At 48.7% G+C, this 21,705-nt stretch overlaps 1 protein-coding gene across 2 annotated transcripts in view; it reads left to right on the forward strand.

Moving 5' to 3' along the window:
* Nucleotides 1-19,199: 19,199 nt before the first annotated feature.
* The window catches only part of DLGAP4 (discs, large (Drosophila) homolog-associated protein 4), a 92,513-nt gene continuing 90,007 nt past the window's right edge, over nucleotides 19,200-21,705 (forward strand). The window contains exon 1 of one of the 2 annotated variants that reach the window (XM_006881497.1): nucleotides 19,200-20,271. In XM_006881497.1, coding sequence (XP_006881559.1) covers nucleotides 19,273-20,271 — 999 coding nt within the window. In that variant the 5' untranslated portion in view covers nucleotides 19,200-19,272. The remainder of the gene's footprint in view (nucleotides 20,272-21,705) is intronic. The other variant, XM_006881496.1, reaches the window with a different exon arrangement.

Below are 21,705 nucleotides of genomic sequence, written 5' to 3' on the forward strand. Positions count from 1 at the left end.
GAAAGAGCAAGATGGAAGCTTCAGTGCCATTTATGGCCAAGACCCAGAAGTCCTTCTTTGACTTAACCTCAGTGTGTCTGCAGTATGCCATTGACTCCATGGGTCATGTTGCCAGGAGGAACCAGTTATTGAAGGAGGACTTCATGCTCAGAAGGGTGGAGGGCCAGTGCAGGAGAAGATCACCCTGGATGAGATGGATTGACCCTGGATGATGGGTCTTATTCAGCATGAGAGGCAATGGTGTGAATGCCAGGGAACAAGACTTCCAAGGGCCATCTTGTGGCTACCACAGTGTGGGACAGTTGCATTGGTGAGTCCTTAAAACACCTGCAGGTCTAAGTGGGTGAATTCAGAGTCAGTGTATCAGATTGTCTACAGAGCCCCAAGTAGTGAAACTTGGAACTGAGACATGTCTTGAAGGCCTTTGTTGGTACCAGGGTCCCTGAGGGTCACGAAGGCAGGCTCTAGGATGTTTCCTAGAAGGACACCTACCCCAGGTACCAATACACCTGGGTGGCAAAGGAGCGTCTCACAGACAGATGGGCTGCATCCCTCTAGTCCTGAATGATCCTGCATAGATTGGAGCTTATTTCATCCATCTGAGTCATCAAGAAGAGGAAGACCAATGAGATGGTCTGACACAGTGGCTGCAGCATGGCCTGAAGCAAAGCGGTGATTAAGAGGAGGGCTCGAGGTTGGACAGGTTTTCGTTGTGCTGTACGTAGGGTTGCTATGAGTCCAAGCGGAGTTGATGGCACCTACCCACAACTCTATGTGCGAGCTCTTTGGAGATCTGAGAGGGACAGTGTGTGCGGGGGAAGCACAGGGTGGGAAGAGCAGGGAGAATAAGCATATGTAGATGCTGCCATATGATAGTTCTTCAGGTGAGCACTGGCCTTGCTGATTCAAGGCATCTATAAATATTGGTTGGTTGGTTGAATGAATGAATGAATGAGACCTTATAATGAGTAAGCTGCTATCCAAGCTGGTGTGGAGCCCCAACCCAGTGGGGACCCCTGACATGTGGCAGCTCATTCCACTGTGGTGTGTGAGGTGCTCCAGCAGCCTCTGCAAGGGGCACAGAGCTCTTGGTGGGAGAGACAGCTGGCCAGGCTGTGCTTGAGAAGGATCCGCAGCCAGCAAGTCAGGAAGAGCCTCCCAAGGAGGGAGTGTGAGCAGGCCCTCGTCCCAGACCCTGGGGGAGGAGAAGGGCATTCAAAGTCACAACACAAGCAGCAGTACTAGCAGAGGCCTAGAAATTGTGAGAGGATGAGCTTGGCAATGTGGCAGGGGCCTTGAATGGCAGGGAGAACAGGGCAGCCAGGGAAGAGTATTTAGTAAAGACATGCATGGAGTCAGGAAGGCAGAGTGGTTGAAAGCATGGATTCTGGACTTAGATAACTTAAATGAAAACCCCAGCTCCACTACCAACAAGCTCTGTGACTTTAGGCAAGCAAGTATTTCTTGGCACCTGTCTCTTCATCTATAAAGGGGAGACATGTTGAGATTCTGTTATCTCATTGTTGAAGTTAAAAGGAGTCTGTCTTTGTCAAATGCTTAGAACAGAGTGTGGTGCTGAGTGAAGCTACTCTATCAGTGTCAATAATTAGAAATCTTAAACACAGAGGAGGGGGCATGGGCCATTTTGGGGAAACTACATAAGAAATTCAAGGGAATAGACCTAGAACAATCAGGTGGGAGCGAGACTTGTTCTTTCCTGACGACATCGTGGGCTTGGGCTCTTTTATTAATGATGATGGATGAAGGTTGTGTCAGAGCTGGTGAGGGTCTAACCAGACACAGGAAATGGGGGAAGAACAAAGGATGGACTAAGGTGCTAGATGCTGTCACCTTCGAAGGGCCTGGTGACCTGTTATATATCAGAGAGACTGAGGAAAGGTGCTCTAGAGTTGACATAGCTATGCTGGGTCTCCCAGGCCCAAGTGGAGGCCAGGCCAGGTGCCCCGTGAAGGGGAGGACAAAAGTCTATGCCAGGCTGGTTTCAGAGAGAAGGGCCTTTGAGCCCAGTCAGTCATTGAGCAAAGCACAGTTCCACTAGGGCCCTCTGGATGACCATGGAGAACACACCACTCAGAATTGTCCCTCCCAGGGGCAGGCAGACTGGGGTGGTAATGCACGTCAGTCAAGAGCTGTTTCTGGGGCCATCAGCTCTCTAATAATTTGCGCTTGCCTTGTACACAGGCTGAGCATAATCCAGGAGGCAGACTCAGGTAGGCAGCTCTTGCAGATAGATGTGGATGCCCATGTGACATGTGCAGGCTACTGATGGCATCTGCCATATAGTTCATCCTTTCAGTCACTTGCTATGCATCTCAAAGTTAGACCCTGAATAAGGATGACAGAAGAAGAACCAATGCATTTGAGTTGTGGTGGTAGAGAAGAGGACTGGATAGCCCATAGACTGCCATGAGAACAGACAGATATATCTTGGAGAAGGTACAGCCAGAGTATTCCCTTCATCTCACATACTTTTGGCACATTATTAGGAGCAGCCAGTCTGTGGAAAAGGATATATTTGGGAAGGTAGAGGGTCAGCAAAAAAGAGGAAGACTCTCAGGGAAGTGGATTAACACAGTGACTGTAAGAGTGAGCTCGAGTATATCAGAGACGTGAGGATGGCACAGGAGAGGGCACAGTTCAGATCAGTTGTTAATAGAGTAGCCATGCATTGTATTCTACTTGACAGCACCTAGCAGCAACAACAACAATGCTGGCCTTTAGGGAAGAAGCGCCAACAGACACCTATACCAGGAACTCAGCCCCATCCCATTCATGGCCACTATGTTGGAATCCCCAGAGCACTTGGGGCACCCCCAGGCCTCTGGCGGTGGGATCACCTGTGACCTGGCCCAGGGCACCATGAGGAAGCAGCCTGGCAGCACCCAGGTGGCTCTGTCCCTGGGCTCCTCTTGAATGGGCACAGTCACCACCACTGAAGCCTTCCTGAGGGGCTTCTGTCAGGACCTTCCTGCCCCACCCTATAGACCAGGCCAGTGCGCTAAGTGGAGAGGTAAGTGGTTCTTTTTATATAAGAAAAGCAAAAGACAAAAAAATTGATAGAACCCTATTCTTTACTGTCTAATCACACGCAAGCTTTCCCAATATCCGTAGTTGTCTAATCCACCCCAAGTGTCAATAAACTTGAAACTACACACGCACACACACACGCGCACACACACACACACACACACACACACACACGATTAGACGTCCCTACCAAGTCAAAGGTGGGTGATTTTACTCTTGTGGCTCTGAGACCTGGTCAAATGTTTCTGGTCAAACCTTCTAACTGGTATAGCACTCGTCTGTCCATTTGCTGTACAGAGGTAACGTGTGGTTGCTGTGTACTAAACACTGTGATACTGATGTGTCTAATGTGATAATGGTTACCCATGGTGGACAGTGTTACCAAACACTGAGCTCCCCTATTAAAACAAGCTTGGAAGCAAGAGTGGCATCCACTTCCATAATAGCTGCCTCTGGAAACTCTATGAACTTGGAGAAATGATGTAAAAGTTATACAAGTGTTCAGGTCTTTCATTCATAGGGTTGCTATGAATCATCTCCGACTCGACAGCACTTAACCACAACAAGCTGCTCTCGGCATGGCCCCACTCCTCTTCCCTAGGCATCCAGTGCTGAGGCTCTGTGTAGAACCCCATGGTCAAGTCACTCCAAGCACAATCATTCAGTGACTCTGAGGAACCTGTAGTTTATTATGATTTAATTGCTTTTTAAAATAGATAATATATTCTCAAGGATCAAAATCCAAAAGACTAAATGCAGTGTGGGATCCTGGACTGGATCCTAGATATGGAAAAGAGACATTAGTGGAGCTGATGGAATCTGAATAAAGTCTGGAGTTTACTTAATAATATGGTACCAATGTTAATATCTTAGATTTGACAAAGGCACTGTTGTTATGTAAAATGTAATCAGGAGAAACCAGGTGAAGGTTATAGGGGAACTCTCTGTCCTGTCTTTGCAATCTTTCTGTAAATCTAAAAAATAGTTTCTTTTTTAAAAACAACTTTTTTCTAATGAAAGATAGTGAAAATTCCCCTTCTGCCTTCATCCTTCCAGTTCCTGTTCCTAGTTCTTGAGTGCCCTCCCAGATAAGCAAATTGTTTTCCTTTGTCCTTCTGTGGCTGTGGAGTTGCAATTTGTGTCTTGCCCCTGCTACCTCAGACTCACTGATACGGTTCCTGCCAACTGTTTCCATCTGCAAAGACCTGCGACTCTCCACCTGGTGACCTTCTTGCAGCCTGCACGGAAAAGGTGGACATGCAGGGGAGTTAGAACCCTGGAGCAGCCCTCAGCCATTGTAGAAAGAAGTGAAAAATAAACACCATTGACCACCTTACCCCTCATACATTCTACATTGTCACACAGAGTTCCCTAGTGGGATTGTGCCTCAGTTGCCCAGAGCTCAATATTAAATTTATTACCTTTCCTGGCTTTCCTGTCCTCTCATTATGCTTTCTAGGATCACTTTCCAAATAGACTACTTATTCCTGAACCCCTGGCTCAGAGAATCTGCTGCTTGGAAAACACGAAATTAAAACGTATTTTATCACTGTTCTTGCCCCCTTACTGTTTCCACATAACAGTATACCTTGGAGAGCTTTCCTTATCACTACACCCAAACCTGGTATGTTCTTTTACACAGCTGTGTAGTATTCCATGGCTTGCTTAATCAGACCCTTGGTGGACATTTGGAGTTGTTTTCAAGCTGGTCTTCTGGAAGACTTGTGCATATTTATAATTTCTGTCGTGTACATGGCAGGGCTTCTGGGCATTACTGGTGTCAGTGGCCTTTGGAGCTCTGCTCTATTTTGATGGCCAATGGCCTGCAGGTTAAATCTAAAGCCCCTGGTGAGGAGCATCAAGGCCCTCCCTGATCTCACTCCAGGCATCTGCCTCCCTTTCAAAGTTCATTCTCACCTCATGGACAGCTTGCTGGTTCCCACCCTCCCTGCAGCTGCTCACCTTTGACCATGACTTTGTATTTCCTCTTATGAAATGCTCATCACTGCATTGTCTCCTGTGAAGTCTTCCTTGTCCTCAGAGAGCCAACTGTAAAATGCCAGTTCCTCTGGGAAGCCCTCCTGGTGCCCCAGTGACACCGAATTTCTCCAATGGGCTGACTCTTCCTGGGAATTTCTTTCTAACTCAGGTGTTGTCTAATTGCTGTGTGTGTTTCTGCCTCCTGGACTTGGCCACAGGCTCTTTCAGGCTGGGACTGTCTGAGTCATAGTGCTGGGGCCCCATAAATGTTAGAAGAATTGAATTAAATGTGCTGGCAATTGCTGCATTCTGACCATTTTGTTGTGCCATTTGCCAGCATGACCTTTCCTAATGGCTCCTCAGAGGGGAACCTGGATGGAACTGGCTTGGGCAAGTTTTCCCCAGCCAGACTTCTATGGCCTGAGGGTGGGCCATTGTGTCCCCTGGTTGACCTTCTCCCATTAGTCCTCCTCTCAGCCCCACGGAGGAAAGTCATGGGGAGCAGGAGGTTAGAGACTGTGCTGCCCACATATGGGGTCCTAGGAGTGGTGGCTGAACAGTTATTTTCTGAAGGCTGAGAGGCATACTGCACAGGAGGTGTTTGGAGGCATAAGTTCTGAGGCCAGACTGCTTGGGTTGAAATCCCAGTCAAGATAATTTATCTCTATTTTTCCATATAGGAAAATTGAGGTGAGGGAAGTGACTAGACCGAGGTACATCGTGAGTTAGCCAGGACCGAGGGTCTCAGTCCCCACATGCACAACAACAGATACTGGAGTCTACACAGATCTTGCTGGGATGGGAAGGGGAAATGCCCCTGCTCCTGCCCAGCCCTGTATATTGTCCCAGTGATGACACAGGGATCGTTCACGGGGCTGATGCACGCTCAGTCTGTTGCCACACCAGCTGCCCCCTCACAGTCCGCCATCCCAGAGCGTGTTTGTTCATCAGCAGAAGGTGATTTCTGTTGACCGGCACCTCCTGCCAAGCACTGGCCCAACTGCTGACTCCAGCCTGACTAGGGGGGTGCTGGGGTTGCAGCAAGTTCAAGAGTCAGGAGACTTGAGCCCTTTACAGTCTCTCCCTGCTGTGTGACCTTGGGCAAGACTGGTCCCTTATTGAACCCCAGCTCACCGAAGTGTAGCGTTAAGACAATGAAACAAGAAATGAGAGATTTAGTGTTATACATCATCTCATCAGTCCTGGAATCCAGAGGGGCTTTATGGAGATGGCAGAGGGTGGAAGCCTGTCTCTATCCCTCTATCCTCTAATTCCACGTAAGCATCATGAGAAATAGTTACACACAATGGTCAAGTTCTATGCCAGTGCTGCCCATAGAGCTGTTTGTGATGGTTGTGGTTGTTGTTGTTATGTGCCATCGAGACGCTTGTGACTCATAGCGACCCTATGTAAAAGAGCCCTAAATGCTGCTCTATCCTGTGCCAACCTCTCCGTCACCGACACAACTCACTCCCACCACCCCAGTCACAGAATTGAAAGTCCTTTTCTCCTGCACCATCCCTCCACTCTCCCAAACATGATGTCCCTCTCTTGAGGACCAGTCCCTCCTTGCAACATGCCCCAAGTATGTCAGATGAAGGTGTGAACATTTTTATCTGCATTGCCCATGCAGTGGCCACCCATGGCCATAGGAGACTTAGAATGCATCTAGTATGGCTGAGGAACTGTATTTTCATTTTTATTGAATTTTAACCAAATGTCTAGAGTAGAAGGGTGGGTCACATGGAAAATGTCTGACCCAGAATACTCAGTCCTTGTTGGTTCAAGGCCTCCAGAGAGCACTGGGTTCAGATCCAGAAGCCACCAGTGTAATGTGTGATTTGGGCTGAGTCTCATTCCTTTTTAGACCTTCTGAGTAACTAAACAGCAGCCCTAGTGGCACTGTAGGTTAAGCATTTGGGCTGCTAACCAGATGCTTGGCAGTTCGAGCCTGCCAGATGCTCCGTGAGAGAAAGCTGGAGCGGCCATCACTTTCCATAAAGCTTTACAGCCCCTGTGCTCCAGGAAGACTGAGTCAGAATCAGCTCAGTGGTAGTGGGTTTGGGTAAACAGCTAAATGGGAGCCTGGTAGATAAATGGTTACATATTGGACTTGACCAGCAAAAAGGATGACTGTTCAAACTCACTCAGTGACTCTAATGAAGGACTTGGCAGTCTGTACCCATAAAGATTACAGCCAAAAAAACATATGGGTCAGTTCAGCTGTGTCACAGGGGGTCACTATGAGTCAGTATTGATTCAGTAGCACCCAATAACAACAGGTAGTTAAATGAAATGGATAGTGTACAGCCCTGTCTGCCTCTGGGGCCCACACATTTTCTAGCACCCTAACCTCTCCTTTAAGTGTCCCATTGCTAAGAATACCAACAGCCAGTGCTTGTGGAGCCCCCATGTGTGCCAGGTGCTGTGCAAGTCCTCTGTCTGCAGTAACTCATTTCTTTCTCCACGCAGCCCAGTGAGGGCACTGGGGCTTGGAGAATTTAAGTACCCAGCTCAGGGACACCCCACAAGGTAATGGCAACACCGACAAGTCAACTCAAGGAGGTTCCAAAGCCAGTGGAGAGCAGGTAGGCAGTCACCTTCCCATCCCTCCCAGCTTGGGATTTTCCTTGGTGAAAGCAAGTGGCCTAGATTCCCCTAGGGTTGAAAGGGTCCCGGCTTGGGAACCCAGGAAGGTGCAGACGGGGCCTCATTCACTCATCTCAGCCATGCTTTTCCTTGGCACCGCCTCCTGGTCCTCCATGCACGGCACAGGCATGTCACTCACCACCTACGTAGTAGGTACTACATCTGGGGCATAGTCCATAGGGAGTTATGCTGCTAACGCCAAACCAGCATCACTTTGGTAATTCAAAACCACTTGCGGTTCTGAGGGAGAAAGATGGGGCACTTCCTTCACGCACAGTGCCAGCTCTGGGCCAAGGCCTTGTTCCCAGTCCAAGGGACACAGAGAGGTCTCTGACTCCTCAGGGAGGCAGTGCCATCATGGGGAAGATTCCTGCCCCCACCTTGGAGGTCAGGGGAGACTTCTTAGGTGAGGGGATATACCCTCTAAGTCTCAGTGCTTTTAGCCAGATGAAGAGGCTAAGGATCAAGTTTCAGGACAGTTCTGGGGAATGGAAACACCAGCCCAGCTCATCTGAGGCTTTGAGTGAGAAGGGGGTATGAGGCAGCCTGAAGATCAACTCCTTTCCCTCCCCATCATGACAGCTCAGGCTGTCCCTTGCCCCTCTCCCAGCTGCCCTCCCTCTGGTGTTCTGACTCCCACATTCATTTAATAGCCATTTCTTGTGCACTTGCTTATGTATCAGAAGCCCCTGGTTAGTTAATATCCTTGGCTACCAACCAAAATATTGGAAGTTTGAGTTCATCTAGAGAGGCCTCAGAAGACACACCTGGCAGTCTACTTCTGAAAAATCAGATCCTGAAGACTCAGTTCTGCTCTGTCACACGTGAGGTCGCCTGAGTCAGCATCAGCGTAATTAGCAGCTAGGTTTTTGGTATAATGCACGGACTCTGTGCTTAGCACCAGGGATGCAGTGGGAAATGAAACAGGTGTAGTTCCTGCCTCTCAGAGCCCAGAGGTAAACACATGAGTAAACTAAGGACCGTGCTGGGTACTTGGAAGGGAGTAGTAAGAATGTCAGTGGAGGGGAACAGGAGTAGGATAGAACTTTTTTGGATATAGGAGTCAAGGAAAACCTCTGAAGAGGTGAGGTTTGAGTGGAGACTCCTATCAATAAAGGCAGCCAGTTATGTGCAGGGTTGGCAGGGGGAGGGGGCGCGGAAAATCCAGACATCAGTAACATCATGTGTCAAGGCCCAATGGCAATAAGAACTCAAGGTGTTGGAGGAATAACTAATAGCTGGCTAGCATGACTGCGTCAGGGTGAAGAGGGCAAGAGGAGACTTTGTAGGGATTGTAGGAGCCCTAGTGGCACAGTGGTAGAGTGCTTGGCTGCTTACTTAAAGGTCAATGATTCCAACCCACCATCCACTCTAGAGGAGAAAGATGCGGCAGTCTGCTTCCAGAAAGATTTATAGTCTTGAAAACTCTATGCGGTAGTTCACTTGTATCCTTGAAGGTTCCTTTGAGTCTGAATCAGCTTAGATGGCGGTGGATTTGGTGATGTGAGTCCATTCAGGATTTTTAAAAGATGGCTCTGTGGTCCTCGTCTGTGGTTCCTTTATTCGGAGGGTCTAGGAGCCTCCAAATGTTTGGATCTATGTATCTGTATTTTCCGAGTCTGCTACACAAAGAGGATCATTGAGCGTGGCATCTCTCTGAGCTCAGAAGCCCCTGCCGAGGCTTAAGTGGGATGTGTGCTCAGGGCCCAGGTAAGCAGCCTGTCCCTGCCAAGCCCCTCCCAACCAAACTTGTGTCACTTGCCCAGAGGAAATGCAGCTGCCACATCCTGAGTCCTTCCTGTGTACAGGATAAGCACTGGAATTGGGTTACAAGTCGCCCATTCCAAGGAGATGTGGGGACTCAAGCTAGGGCAGTGTTAGCTCCACATGTCCCCCAACAGCCCAGTCTGAGGGGTGTCTGTTCAAGCCTCTGCCGGCGATCTTGTCAACCAAATAGCTACTTGATTGAATGGCATGATTTTCAACTACTTTCTGTGGACACACACTTAGGCTGGAAAGAATTTGGACCTTGAATATACTTGGATAACAGAGCTATCTTAGATGGAAAGGATCCTGGAGTTGAGGGCTGGCAGGTTAGGGCTGTGGGGTGTGGGCTCAGGAGTCAGGCTCAGATTCACATCCAGCTCCACCCACTTCCAGCTGTGGGGTCTGGAGTTGGTGACTCCAGCCATCTGAGCTGCTTTCCTCCTCCAGCATGGGTGTATTAGTTACCTATTTCTGGATAATAAATCACTGAAATATGTCTGTGACTTAAGACAATCAACATTTATTATCTCATGCGGATTCAGAGGGTCTGGAATCTAGCAGTGAGAGGCCCAGCAAGGTGGATTAGGCTTAAGGTCTCTAGGAAATAGCCATCAAGTTGTCAGCTGGGGCTGCTGTCATCTGAAGACATCTCTGTGGCTGGAAGATCCACTTCCAAGGTGCTGTGTTCACCTGGCTGGCAAGTTAGTGTGAGCCTCCCCATTATGAACTGTCTTTGGGGCTGCTTGTGTGTTCGCACAACAGGTAACTAACTTCCTCCTAGAGTGAATGACCCAAGAGCACAAGACGGAAGCGGCAGTATCCTGAATGACCGAGCCAAAGAAGTCATACTTGGCCATTTCCATAATATCCAAGTGGTTACCTTACTTGTAGGAGGGGACTGCACAAGAGTGAACACTAGGAGGTGGGAATCACTGGGCTGCACACAGCTTTTCCCCACGAGGAGAGACTGCAGAGAGGCGTATATGAGTTCACATATATGGAATGCCTGATGTATAAGAAGTGCTCCATAATGGAATGTCTTGATAAGCTTGGGCTGGAAACTTGCTATCCATAGGTGCCTCTCACTTTCAGCATCATTTCCAGGTGTCCTCAGTACCGTCAGTACCATTCCCTCATCCATGCACCACATGCTGAAGATACCACAATGAGGAAGACAGCCTCGTCCCTACTGTTCCGGGCTGCTTCTTGTTAGGCTCCATCCACTCAGCTCTGACTCATAGCAATGCTCTGTACGACAGAGCAAAATACTGCATGGTCCGGCGCTAGCTTCACAGTTACTGCTGCGCTTGGCCCACTGCTGCCATCACTCTGTCAGTCCATCTCACTGAAGGACTTCCTCTTTTTAGTGAGTAAGTAGTTGTGCTGCCACCTGACGGCAGGTAGTTCAAATCCCCTTTTGTTGATTTATGTTGTTGTTGTTGTTATGTGCCATCGAGTCGTTTGTGACTCATAGCGACCCTATGTACAACAGCCTTAAACCCTGCTCTGTCCTGTGCCAATCACATCACCTTTGACACACCCATCCCAATTACCCCAGTCACTGAATCAATCCACCTCATAGAGGGTATTCCCCTCCTGCGCCGTCCCTCCACCCTACCAAGCATGATGTCCCTCTCCAAGGACCTGTCTCTCCTTACAGCATGACCAAAGTATGTCAGACGAAGCCCCAGAATCCTTGCCTCCAAGAAGTAGCCTGGTTTAACCCTCTCCAGGATGAATCTGTTTGTTTTCTTGGCAGTCCATGGTACAGTCAATACTCCAGCACCACAGCTCAAAGGCATCAATTCTCCTCCTATCCTCCCTAGTCATTGTCCAATTCTCTGATGCATAGCAAGTGATTGCAAAGACCATGGCCTGTATCAGGCGCACCTTAGTCTTCAGAGAGACACCGTTGCTCTTGAGTACTTTGGAGAGGTCCTTAACAGCAGACTTTCCCATCGTGATACATTTTTTTATTTCTGGCTGCTGGTGCCAAGAGTGTTGACTGTGGAGCTGAGAAGACTGAAGCTGTGAACAATCTCAATCTCTTTGCCATCCATCCTGATGCTACCAGTTGGTCCAGTGGTGAGATTCTTTGTCTTCTTGACAGTGAGCCTCAGTCCATACTGAAGGCTGCAGTCCTTGACCCTCTGCAGCAAGTGCATGAGGTCCTCCTCAGTTTCAGCAAGCAGGGTTGTGTCATCTGCATAACGCAGAGCTGCTTTGAAGGAAATAGCAGAAAAAAGGCCCCAGGAATAGATGGTATACCAGTTGACATATTTCAGCTAACAGATGCTGCCATGGATGTGCTCACCAAGTTGTGCCAAGAAATCTGGAGAACAACCACTTGGCCAACTAAGAGATCTATATTTGTTCCCATTCCAAAGAAGGGTGACTCAACTGAGTGCGGAAACTACAGAACAATTATCATTGATTTCACATGCAAGCAAGATTCTACTGAAGACTATCCAAAAACGACTGGAACAGCACATCAGCAGAGAACTGCCAGAAGTGAAGGCTGGGTTTAGAAGGGATTGTGGTACTAGGGATATTGTAGCTGATGTTAGATGGATCTTAGCTGAAAGCAGGGAATACCAGAAGAATGTCTATCTGTGTTTCATTGATTATGCAAAGGCATTTGACTGTGTGGATCATAACAGACTGTGGCTGACTCTGAAAAGAATGGGAATCCCAGAACATTTAATCGTGCTAATGCGAAACCTATACTTGGACCAAGAGGCAGTCGTCAGAACAGAGCAGGGTAACACCGCACGGTTCAAAATTGAGAAGGGTGTACGCCAGGGATGTGTCCTATCTCCATACCTTTTCAACCTGTATGCAGAGCAGATTATCCGAGAGGCTGGGCTCTATGAGGAGAAGAGTGGCATCAGGATTGGTGGAAGATCTGTCGATTTATAGCCTCTGAAAACCCACTGGATGGTCTGCTAACAATCAGTTCTGACTTGACGCCTATGAGTTAAGCCTTAATTTACCAAACATGGTATTTTTCTCCAGAGACTGGCCCCACCTGAGAGCATTCCCAATGCATGTGGGGTGCAGTCTTCCACCCACACTTTTTTTCCTTCCCCCCCAGGCTGATCTCTCTGCCCACCACCCGCATTTCTTAAGGGGCATTCTTGCCTGCATTCTCCCAAGGCAGATTGTCTGTACTTTTGACAGTCTATGGTATATTGAATATTTTTCAAAAACACTAGAATTAAAAGTAGGAAATTGGTCCAGACGGTATGACTTACCTAAAGGGACTGGCAGACACAGAGCTGTTAGAATGGAGTGGCCAAGGAAGGATGCTCAGTGGAGGCGGTCTGGATAAAGTGAAGGGGCGGTCATGTAGACAGACCAAAGTAGAGTGACTCAGGCAGAAGGTCCGGTGAGGGCAAAATCCCTCTGGTGGGATCAAACATCTGATCATGAAACAGCATGAAGGCTGAGGGTGGGGGCAGGAAATGAGATTGGAAAAGCCCGTGCAAGAAGAGTGGATTTTAGTCTCTGGATTTTGGGCATGAGTCTTGGAAAAGATCTGAGCAATGAGATCCATTAGGAGGTGACTGACTCCAGTTGTCCAGTCAATACACCATCGGGACCTGGCCCCAGGTGGGGCTGTGCAGGTAGTGAGAAGCAGTAGATCCTGGAGCTACATTGAAGGTAGAATTCTTTTTTAAAGACTTACTGTGGTATTTGGGAGATAGAGAGGAGTCAGGGATGATTTCTGACCCAAGGTTTCTGACCTGAGCACCCAGGAAGATGGTGTCACCCTGAGTGGCTGTAGGGAAGACTGGAGGAGGAAAAGCTTGGGGGATGGGAGATCCGGGTTTTGATTCAGGCTGTCAGACATCTGCGAATGGGAAAGAGGCAGTTAGAGATGTGAGTCTGGTGTTTGAGAGAGAGGATGGGCGGAAGATGTAAATTTAGGAGTTGTCAGATATAGGTGGTGTTTAAAGCCATGCGACTGGATGAGATCACCAAAGGAGAGAGAGCAGAAAGAAGCAAAGATCACCCAGTTCTGCTAATACTTAGAGGTCAGAGGAGGAGATGCCAGCCAGAGATGGAGCTGGTGTGGCAAGAAATGGAGGAGGGAGATTGGGAAGGAACACCAGAAAACAGTCACAATGCCACAAGCGCTACCTCTCTCTACCTCCACCTGTGTTCCTAGGCCATGGAGGCCTGCCCTTCGAACTCATACTCCCGCTCCGAGCATCATCCTTCCAGAGACCTCAGGCCATGCTGTACCCTGCACAGACAGCTGTACACATCCCGGAAGAGCCAACCATTCCTTCGTACATCATTCCGGACCTTTGGTCACCCAGCTCACCCTCCCATGCCTCAGCACTTGTCTTTTTCTCTTACCCAGCAGCGCTGAGCACTGAGCAGGACTATCTCCTTCCTGTTTAGACTTCCTACATTAATAACTGGCCCAGTGGGTAAGGAGTTGTGCTGCCAACCCAAAGGAAGGAGGTTTGATTCCACCAGCTGGTCTGAGAGAGAGAGAGAGAGACAGACAGACAGACAGACAGTCTTTTCCCAAGCATTTTATAGCTTTGGAAAACCCGCTGAAGGGTCAGCCATGATTTGGTCACAGTTCAACAGCACTGATGACAGTAACACCATCTTAATGCAACCTTGGGAGAAAGCAGCATATACAGAGTATGAAAAGCCAGGATTGGGGATGGATGATGGCAGGAGCTGTAAGAAAGGGAAAGGGAATTGAGACCATCAGAAAAAGGATTTGGGTTAAAACAAGGAAGGTCTTGATGGCTACACCAAGAAATTTGTTCTCTGGTTTTTAAAATGGGGATTAGTTTTGTTTGTTTTACGTTAGGTGAGAAAATTTACAGAGCAAACTGGTTTTGCATTCAGTAGTTCATGCAGGTTTTGTTTTATAGTATTAATTACGATCCTCACATTGAAACAGCACTATCCCACTTTCTCCCTGTGATTCTCCTTTCTATTAATCCTTCTGTCCTGTCCTTCACTGCCTCCTAAGCTTTATCCCTGGGCAAATACTGCCCTTTGATCTTGTATGATTACATTGTTCTAAGAAGTGAGTATGTCACTACCCTAGTGTTATTGTTCACCTTATAAGCTTGTCTGTTGTTTGGCTGAAAGTTGGGTTTAGCCTCAGAGGGTTACTAAGAGCTATAATCTTGGAAATGAGTAAGTAAAATAAACAGAAAACTAGTGCCTTTGAGTTGTGGTGTTGGTGAAGAGTATTGAGGATATCATGGACTACCAAAAGAACAAACAAATCTGTCTTGAAAGCAGCTCAGGGGTGGTGAAACTTTGTCTCCTAAATGTGGGTCAGACCTTGGAAAAAGACATCATGCTGGGAGAGGTAGAAGGTCATCGAAAAAGAGGAAGACCTTTAATGAGATGAATTGACAATAGGCTTGAGGGTGGCAGAGATTGTGGTAATGGTGCAGGATAGGGCAAGGTTCTGATCTGTTGATCATAGGGTCACTTTGAGTCATGGTCAACATGACTGCATCTGACAGCACCACCACAGTCTTGGAGGTTCCATTAGTCTCTGTTAGACCTGGCCATTTTTGTGATTTTGTTCTACATTTTTCTCCTGCTCTGTCCAGGAGCCTCTGCTGCAATCCCTTTTAAAGTGGTCAGCAGTGGTAACGGTAAACCATTCTGTTCTTTTGATCTCAGACTAGTGCAGGTTGAGGCACATGTGGCCTGTTAGTCCTTTGAACTAATTTTTTTTTCTCTCTATCCTTTTTTTGGACTAATTTTCCTATGTGTCTTTCATTTTCTTCACTCTTTTTTGATCCCAGTCTGGGAAAGACCAATAGTTGCACCTCAAGTGGCCGCTCAAGTATTTAAGACCCTCGTCACTAATTATCAAAGTAGGCTGTGTTGGTTTGCTGTTGTTCAGTGCCATACAGTTGACTGTGACTCATAGTGACCCTATGAACAACAAGTGAACCTTGCGCTGTCCTGGTCTATCCTCGCCATTTCTCCCTTGCTCAAGCCCATTGAGGAAGTCACTGTGTCAGTCAGTCCATCTCGTTCACCTTCTACGTTTCCCAGCATGATGTCCCTCTCCAAGTAGGATCTAGAACATTGTTTTTGTAGATGATGCCAATTGACTTTGTTGTCCCCTAAGGCCCTATGATGAGGAACTCCTTCCCTCAGGGTGTTTGGTTATGATTAAGAATTTTGCATAGCTTTGCTGCCCGTTGGTGCTGCCATATACATGGATCTTTGTGGAGCACATATATACACACACGTGCATGCAGATCTGACTCCTAGCTGACACACCTCTCTGTGGCCATGAATACTGTCCCTTTCACCTCTCCATCTCCGTTCATCGTGCCTGTCTGATTATGTATTCACTTGGAGATTAATGCTTGTTATTACCGATAGTGTAGGATTATGCATGTAATAATGTTTACCTTTGGTGTCTGCATCTTCCCTTTCTGTAGTGATACTGTTCTCATCATCCCCGTATTGTATATTGCCTTTACCCACCTTAGTATATATCTATTATCTGTTGTTGTGCACCATTTAATTGGTGCCGACTTACAGTTGATGCTCCAGTAGGTTTTCAGAGGCAGTAAATCACATGGGAGGAGACTGCTCATCTTTCTACTGTGGAGCATTTGGTGGGCTCAAACCACATGCTTTTGGGTTGATAGTGCAACTTACCACGAGGCCACCAGAGCTCCCTAGCAATTTTCTAGTTACTAATTTTCACTCTGTTCTTCTGCCTTTCCCATCCCTGATAACCATCAAAGAATATTTTTCCTATGTGTAAACTTTTCCTTAGCTTTGAAGAAAAATGAAAGCTCGTTGCCGTCAAGTTGGAACTGACTCATAGCTGATCCTCTGAGTGAGTTCAGAGGCTGTAAAATGGCATGGAATGAGATTGCCCAGCTTTCTCCCATAAGCCACTGGTGGTGTCGAACTTCCAGAGAGGTGCCACTCCCTATGAACTATGCCACCAGAGCACAGTAATAGGGAACTTGTAGAATGTTTGTCCTTTTCGTGACTGATTTCATTCTGCAAAAGTTTCATCCATGTACCACAAAATTTTCATTATTCATTAGTCTTGTACTGTAGTTTATTTGCTTATCTGCTGATGGGCACTTGCCATTGTAAATAATGCTGCCATGAACATGGACATGTATGTATCTGTTAATGTCTCAGCTCTTAATTTCTTCAGGATATATATGTAGAAATGAGATGGCTAAATTAAATGGTATTTCTACTTCCACCTTGTTAACCAAACATCAAATTGTTTTCCATGGTATTTGTATCCTTTTACATTCCCACCAGCAGGGTGTAAGAGTTCAGTCTCCCCACACCCTTGCCAGCATTTATTTCTGCCATAATGAATTTTGTCATTGTTGCAGGAGTGAGATGTATCTCATTGTTGCTTTGACTTGCATCTCCAGCGATAACTGCTAATTGCTTCAGCATTTTCTCTTTGTACATATATTGGTCATCTGAATATCTTCCTGAGTTAAATATCTTTTGCCCATTTTTAAAATTGGATTGTTGGTCTTTTTGTTGAGGTGTTAGAATTTTCTATAAATTTTGAGATGAGTCCCTTGTTGGATATACTTTTATCAAACCAAGAAATTTGGATCAAGGAAGGATGAGGGATTCATAGAATGTTCTGCTTCCAAAGAGGAGTGACACAGATGAGTTTTACTTCAGAAATGGTTTCTCTTCCTGGCCGTGTCCTAAATTAGCTCTCGCAAACACCCAGGTCAGCTCAGTGTCCAAGATAAGCAGGGCAGAGGGCCCCTAGTCTGTGCCATAGGGGGACGGGTGGGAAATGGCTATAGCCACAGAGACTTTGTAGTGCAGGGTGGGCTCCCGGGTGGCAGCAGCTCCAGTGGTTCCTCCATGTTTCCGTGAGGGCAATGAGGCTTATATTAATGAGAGGTAATTATGAGCACCCGATGGGCCTAAGTATAGCTCAGAGACAAAGGCGGTGCAAGGCAGCCAGCTGCTTTCCGCTGCAGACCAAGGGCTGCCTATTTTAAGCCTTCCCCAAGGTGAGACTCCTGCCGCCCAGGGTGCTGAGGGATGGTGCTCACCACGCTCAGAGGAAGTCATTGTGCCCAGACCCTCAGCCCATCCTCACTCAGACTCCTAGATCAAGAAAAAGACCAGTGCAAGGTTATAGTAAGTAAATATAGGAAGGATTTTAATTCAGTTCCAGCTCACATACTTTTTACTCTGCTAGGTAACACCCCTGAACCAAAAGCCTTGGCCTGCCCCCAAGAAGTCTAGTATAGTGAGAGGTTGGGAGTCGGGCCCATGTCTGTCAAGCCCTGAGTTCCAGAGGCCTCCTATAGGTCATCACAGTTATCCTCATCATAATCCTGAAAAGTATGGAACACTGTTATAGAAGGGGAAACAGAGACCCAAGAAGATGAACTAAATCACCAGAGATCCCCCAGTAAGGAGAGACAGAAGCAGAGCCCAGTTCCACCCTGTCTCAAGTCTGCTCACCTGTGAGACAGACGCTGAGATTCACACACAGCTGTTCACAGGGGAATCCGACAGAAGAGAGGTGAAGGGGGCAGGTCGGGCAGAGGGTGGACTGCAACTGCAGTGTCGTCACAACAGAGGCTTCAGCTGATCCCGTGGACAGCTCTGGGATGGCCCATTAGGGCTGTGAATGGGACCAAAGGGCCAGGCCTTTGTACCCCCAAATTAACTGGTTATTGGACACGGGTTGTCCCCCAGTGAAGTAGCATGACCTTGGCTGAATGAATGAGACAGTCTGTTGGCTGGGAGCAGTTGCTGGGCAGGGCTCAGCTGACCTGCTAATATTCCTGGCCACCGAAGGCTTGAGAACCTTGGAACTCCAGGAGGCATCTGGGCATCCTAACAGCATCCATACCCTAATACCATGTCCAAATGCATGTCTCACTTCAGCCATTCAAAGGATACAGTTCAGCAGTCTTTAGTACGTACAACCATCACCGGCATCTAGTTCCTGAACATTTTCATCTTTCCAACAGGAAGCGCCCTTCCCATGAAGCAGTCACTTGCCCCGCTCCTCTTCCCCATCCACTGGTAACAGCTAATCAGCTTCCCCCACCCCACATATGAATTTGCCTATTCTGGACATCTTATACCCATGAAATCATACAGTATGTGACCTCTTGTGTCTACTTCCAATTATCAAAGTGTTTGGGGGTTCACCCATGTAACAGTGCTTCATTTCTAACTGTCCAACGATACTCATTTATTCCACATCTTGTTCATGTGTTCATTCAGGACTGGGCATTTGAGTTGTTTGCACATCCTGACAGTTGTGCCAGAGATGCTGTGAACATTGATGTTCGTGTTAGAGTAGCTAATGGGGGCACATGGGGAGAGCATGGATGTGTAGACTGGGGTCCCTGGTGCCTGAGGGACAGAGTCAAAGAAGGAAGGTGACAGTTCTCCCCCACCCACTCACATTCCAACATGGAATTCAGAGGAGACCAAGAATTCTGACCTGGTTTTCCAAGCAACTGTGAAGATATATTCATCAAGGTAGGAGAGTAGAACATATTTTAAGTTTGCCCACTTGAGTTCCCATTCTTAAATATCTGCCCGTGTAGAAATTTTGTCCTGGGCCCCACAGTGTTGGGAAAGACCTCAGGCTGGCCACTCCGCTCATCTCCACTTCTTCCACTTCTGAGATCCGTGGGGTTTGGGTGACCTTCCAGACCCCTGTCCCTTCCCAGTCCAGCTGTCTGACCTGTCTTATCTTCTCTCCCCAGGATAGCTGCTGCCCGGGAGAGGTGACCCGGGCGCCCTGCTAGGGCGACGGCCCCTGCCCCTCGGGCCGGGATCATGAAAGGCCTCGGAGACAGCCGCCCTCGCCACCTCTCCGACAGCCTGGACCCACCACATGAGCCCCTGTTTGCAGGGCCTGACCGTAACCCCTACCTGCTCTCGCCCACAGAGGCCTTTGCCCGCGAGCCTCGCTTCCCTGGACAGAACACGCTGCCAGGGGATGGCCTTTTCCCACTCAACAACCAGCTGCCACCACCCAGCAGCACCTTCCCTCGCATCCACTACAACTCCCACTTTGAGGTGCCAGAGGAGAGCCCCTTCCCTAGCCACGCCCAGGCCACCAAGATCAACCGGCTGCCTGCCAACCTCTTGGACCAGTTTGAGAAGCAGCTGCCCATTCACCGTGATGGCTTCAGCACCCTCCAGTTCCCACGCGGCGAGCCCAAGGCTCGTGGTGAGAGTCCCGGCCGCATCCGCCACTTGGTCCACTCGGTCCAGCGGCTCTTCTTCACCAAGGCACCCTCACTGGAGGGTACAGCAGGAAAGATTGGTGGCAATGGCAATAAGAAAGGTGGCCTGGAGGACGGCAAGGGCCGGAGGGCTAAAAGCAAGGATCGGGCCAAGGCCGGGGAGCCCAAACGGCGGAGCCGCTCCAATATCTCAGGCTGGTGGAGCTCTGATGACAACTTGGATGGTGAAGGTGGCGCCTTCCGGAGCAGTGGTCCAGCCTCCGGCCTGATGACCCTTGGCCGCCAGCCAGAACGCACCCAGCCCCGCTACTTCATGCACGCCTACAACACCATCAGCGGGCATATGCTTAAAGCCACCAAGAACACCACCACCGAGCTGACTGCGCCGCCGCCCCCACCTGCGCCCCCGGCCGCCTGCCCCAGCCTTGGGGTGGGTACTGACACCAACTATGTCAAGCGGGGCTCCTGGTCCACTTTGACTCTCAGCCATGCCCATGAGGTCTGCCAGAAGACCTCGGCCACCTTGGATAAGAGCCTGCTGAAGTCCAAGTCTTGCCACCAGGGCCTAGCCTACCATTACCTGCAGGTGAGTTTCTGTTGGGTCAGGATTTGGATGAGGAGGAGGCCCAGCTGTGCCACAGATTCACTTGGAAGTTGCTCACATATTGGGCTAAGCATTGGGAGGCTGTGGCATCTGCTAATCAGGGAATTCCTTCTGCTGGTCATGCTCTCAATAGATGGTAATGAGGACCATCTGAGCCCAGTGTGGAAAGGCCCTGGTTAAGAGTCCCGGCCACATCCACCACGTGGTCCACTCAGTCCAGCGGCTCTTCTTCACCAAAGCACACTTACCCCCGTCCTGTGGAAGACCGATCTTGGAAGCTGTGCTGCCCCGCTCCCCATCAGAGGACCAGCTGCATTACCTGCTCATTGTCAACCTTGCTCCTGTCTCCTCCAGCAGATAGGGACCACCTTTCATGTAGTGTCCCCAAGGAACCAGGACAGAGGGGGGAAGTGCTCACTGTATGTGAGAGGGAGGTGGGAGGGCTGGAGGGATAAGGAATGTTGATTAGCTCGGAGGACCCCCGCTCTCCACTAAGAGAATAGAGACATAAACACAACTCAGTGCTAGTTGTCAGGAGGCTGGGAGGAGAATGATGCATGAGCAGACAGTCACAGCAGTGTGATGGAGATCACATGGAGGACCGCCCCGAGTTTAGGGGGCTAGCTTGCTTCTTTCAGATGCTACGTCTATTGAGGCACTTCTGCATCAAGGGTATACAACACGGCTCAAGTGCTGAAGGCATTGCCTGGCTGCACACCTCTGCAGGGCTCTCAAGGGCAGAGCAAGCAGCTGTGGGTGGAAGTTACAGGAAGCAGATTTCAAGCCATGTACGAATGGAAAGGGCTGCTTCTGTGGGTAGTGAGCACCCTGTCCCCAGGAATACACAAGCAGGTTTGGCTATCTTTGGGAACCCGCATCAGGCTGCATTTTTAACCTGGTGAGCTTTAATCTGACAAAGTCCTGAGTCCTTGTTCTGTATAAGATCCCAGAGACACTGAGACTATGGTGGAAAGGGCAAGGGTTTTTAAATTTTTGTTTGGGTTTGGGGTCCCCACCCCCCATATGAGGAAACTAAAGCTGGGCAGTGTTTTATGTAGTATTTAGGATTTTGTGGCTCTCGGTCTCCTTCCTTGGCTGACACACATTAGGGAGAGTGCTCTGTGACCTGGCTCCCGCCCAGAATAGCAAAATGGTGTGGTTTGGTCTGATGGTGTAGAAATGCTTCAAAATACTATGAGCTCCTGGGGTTTATGCTGCCTACTGGGGTTATCAGAGTGGCCTGGGAGGAGGGCAGGAGCAGGTTTCAGTCAGGGAGGTCATGCTCCCAAGGGGACAAGTGAGGATAAGAGGGAGAGATAAGCCAATTTTAGGTAGGTAGAATTTGAGGGCCCTAATGGGCAGTCAGCTGGGGGCTGGTGGGAGGGTTAAGAGAGTTCTCCGAGGTAGGACCTCAGC

Source organism: Elephantulus edwardii, unplaced genomic scaffold (genome assembly GCF_000299155.1).
Source record: "Elephantulus edwardii isolate Elephantulus edwardi_28Jun2011 unplaced genomic scaffold, EleEdw1.0 scaffold00015, whole genome shotgun sequence".
Taxonomy (NCBI): Eukaryota; Metazoa; Chordata; class Mammalia; order Macroscelidea; family Macroscelididae; genus Elephantulus; species Elephantulus edwardii.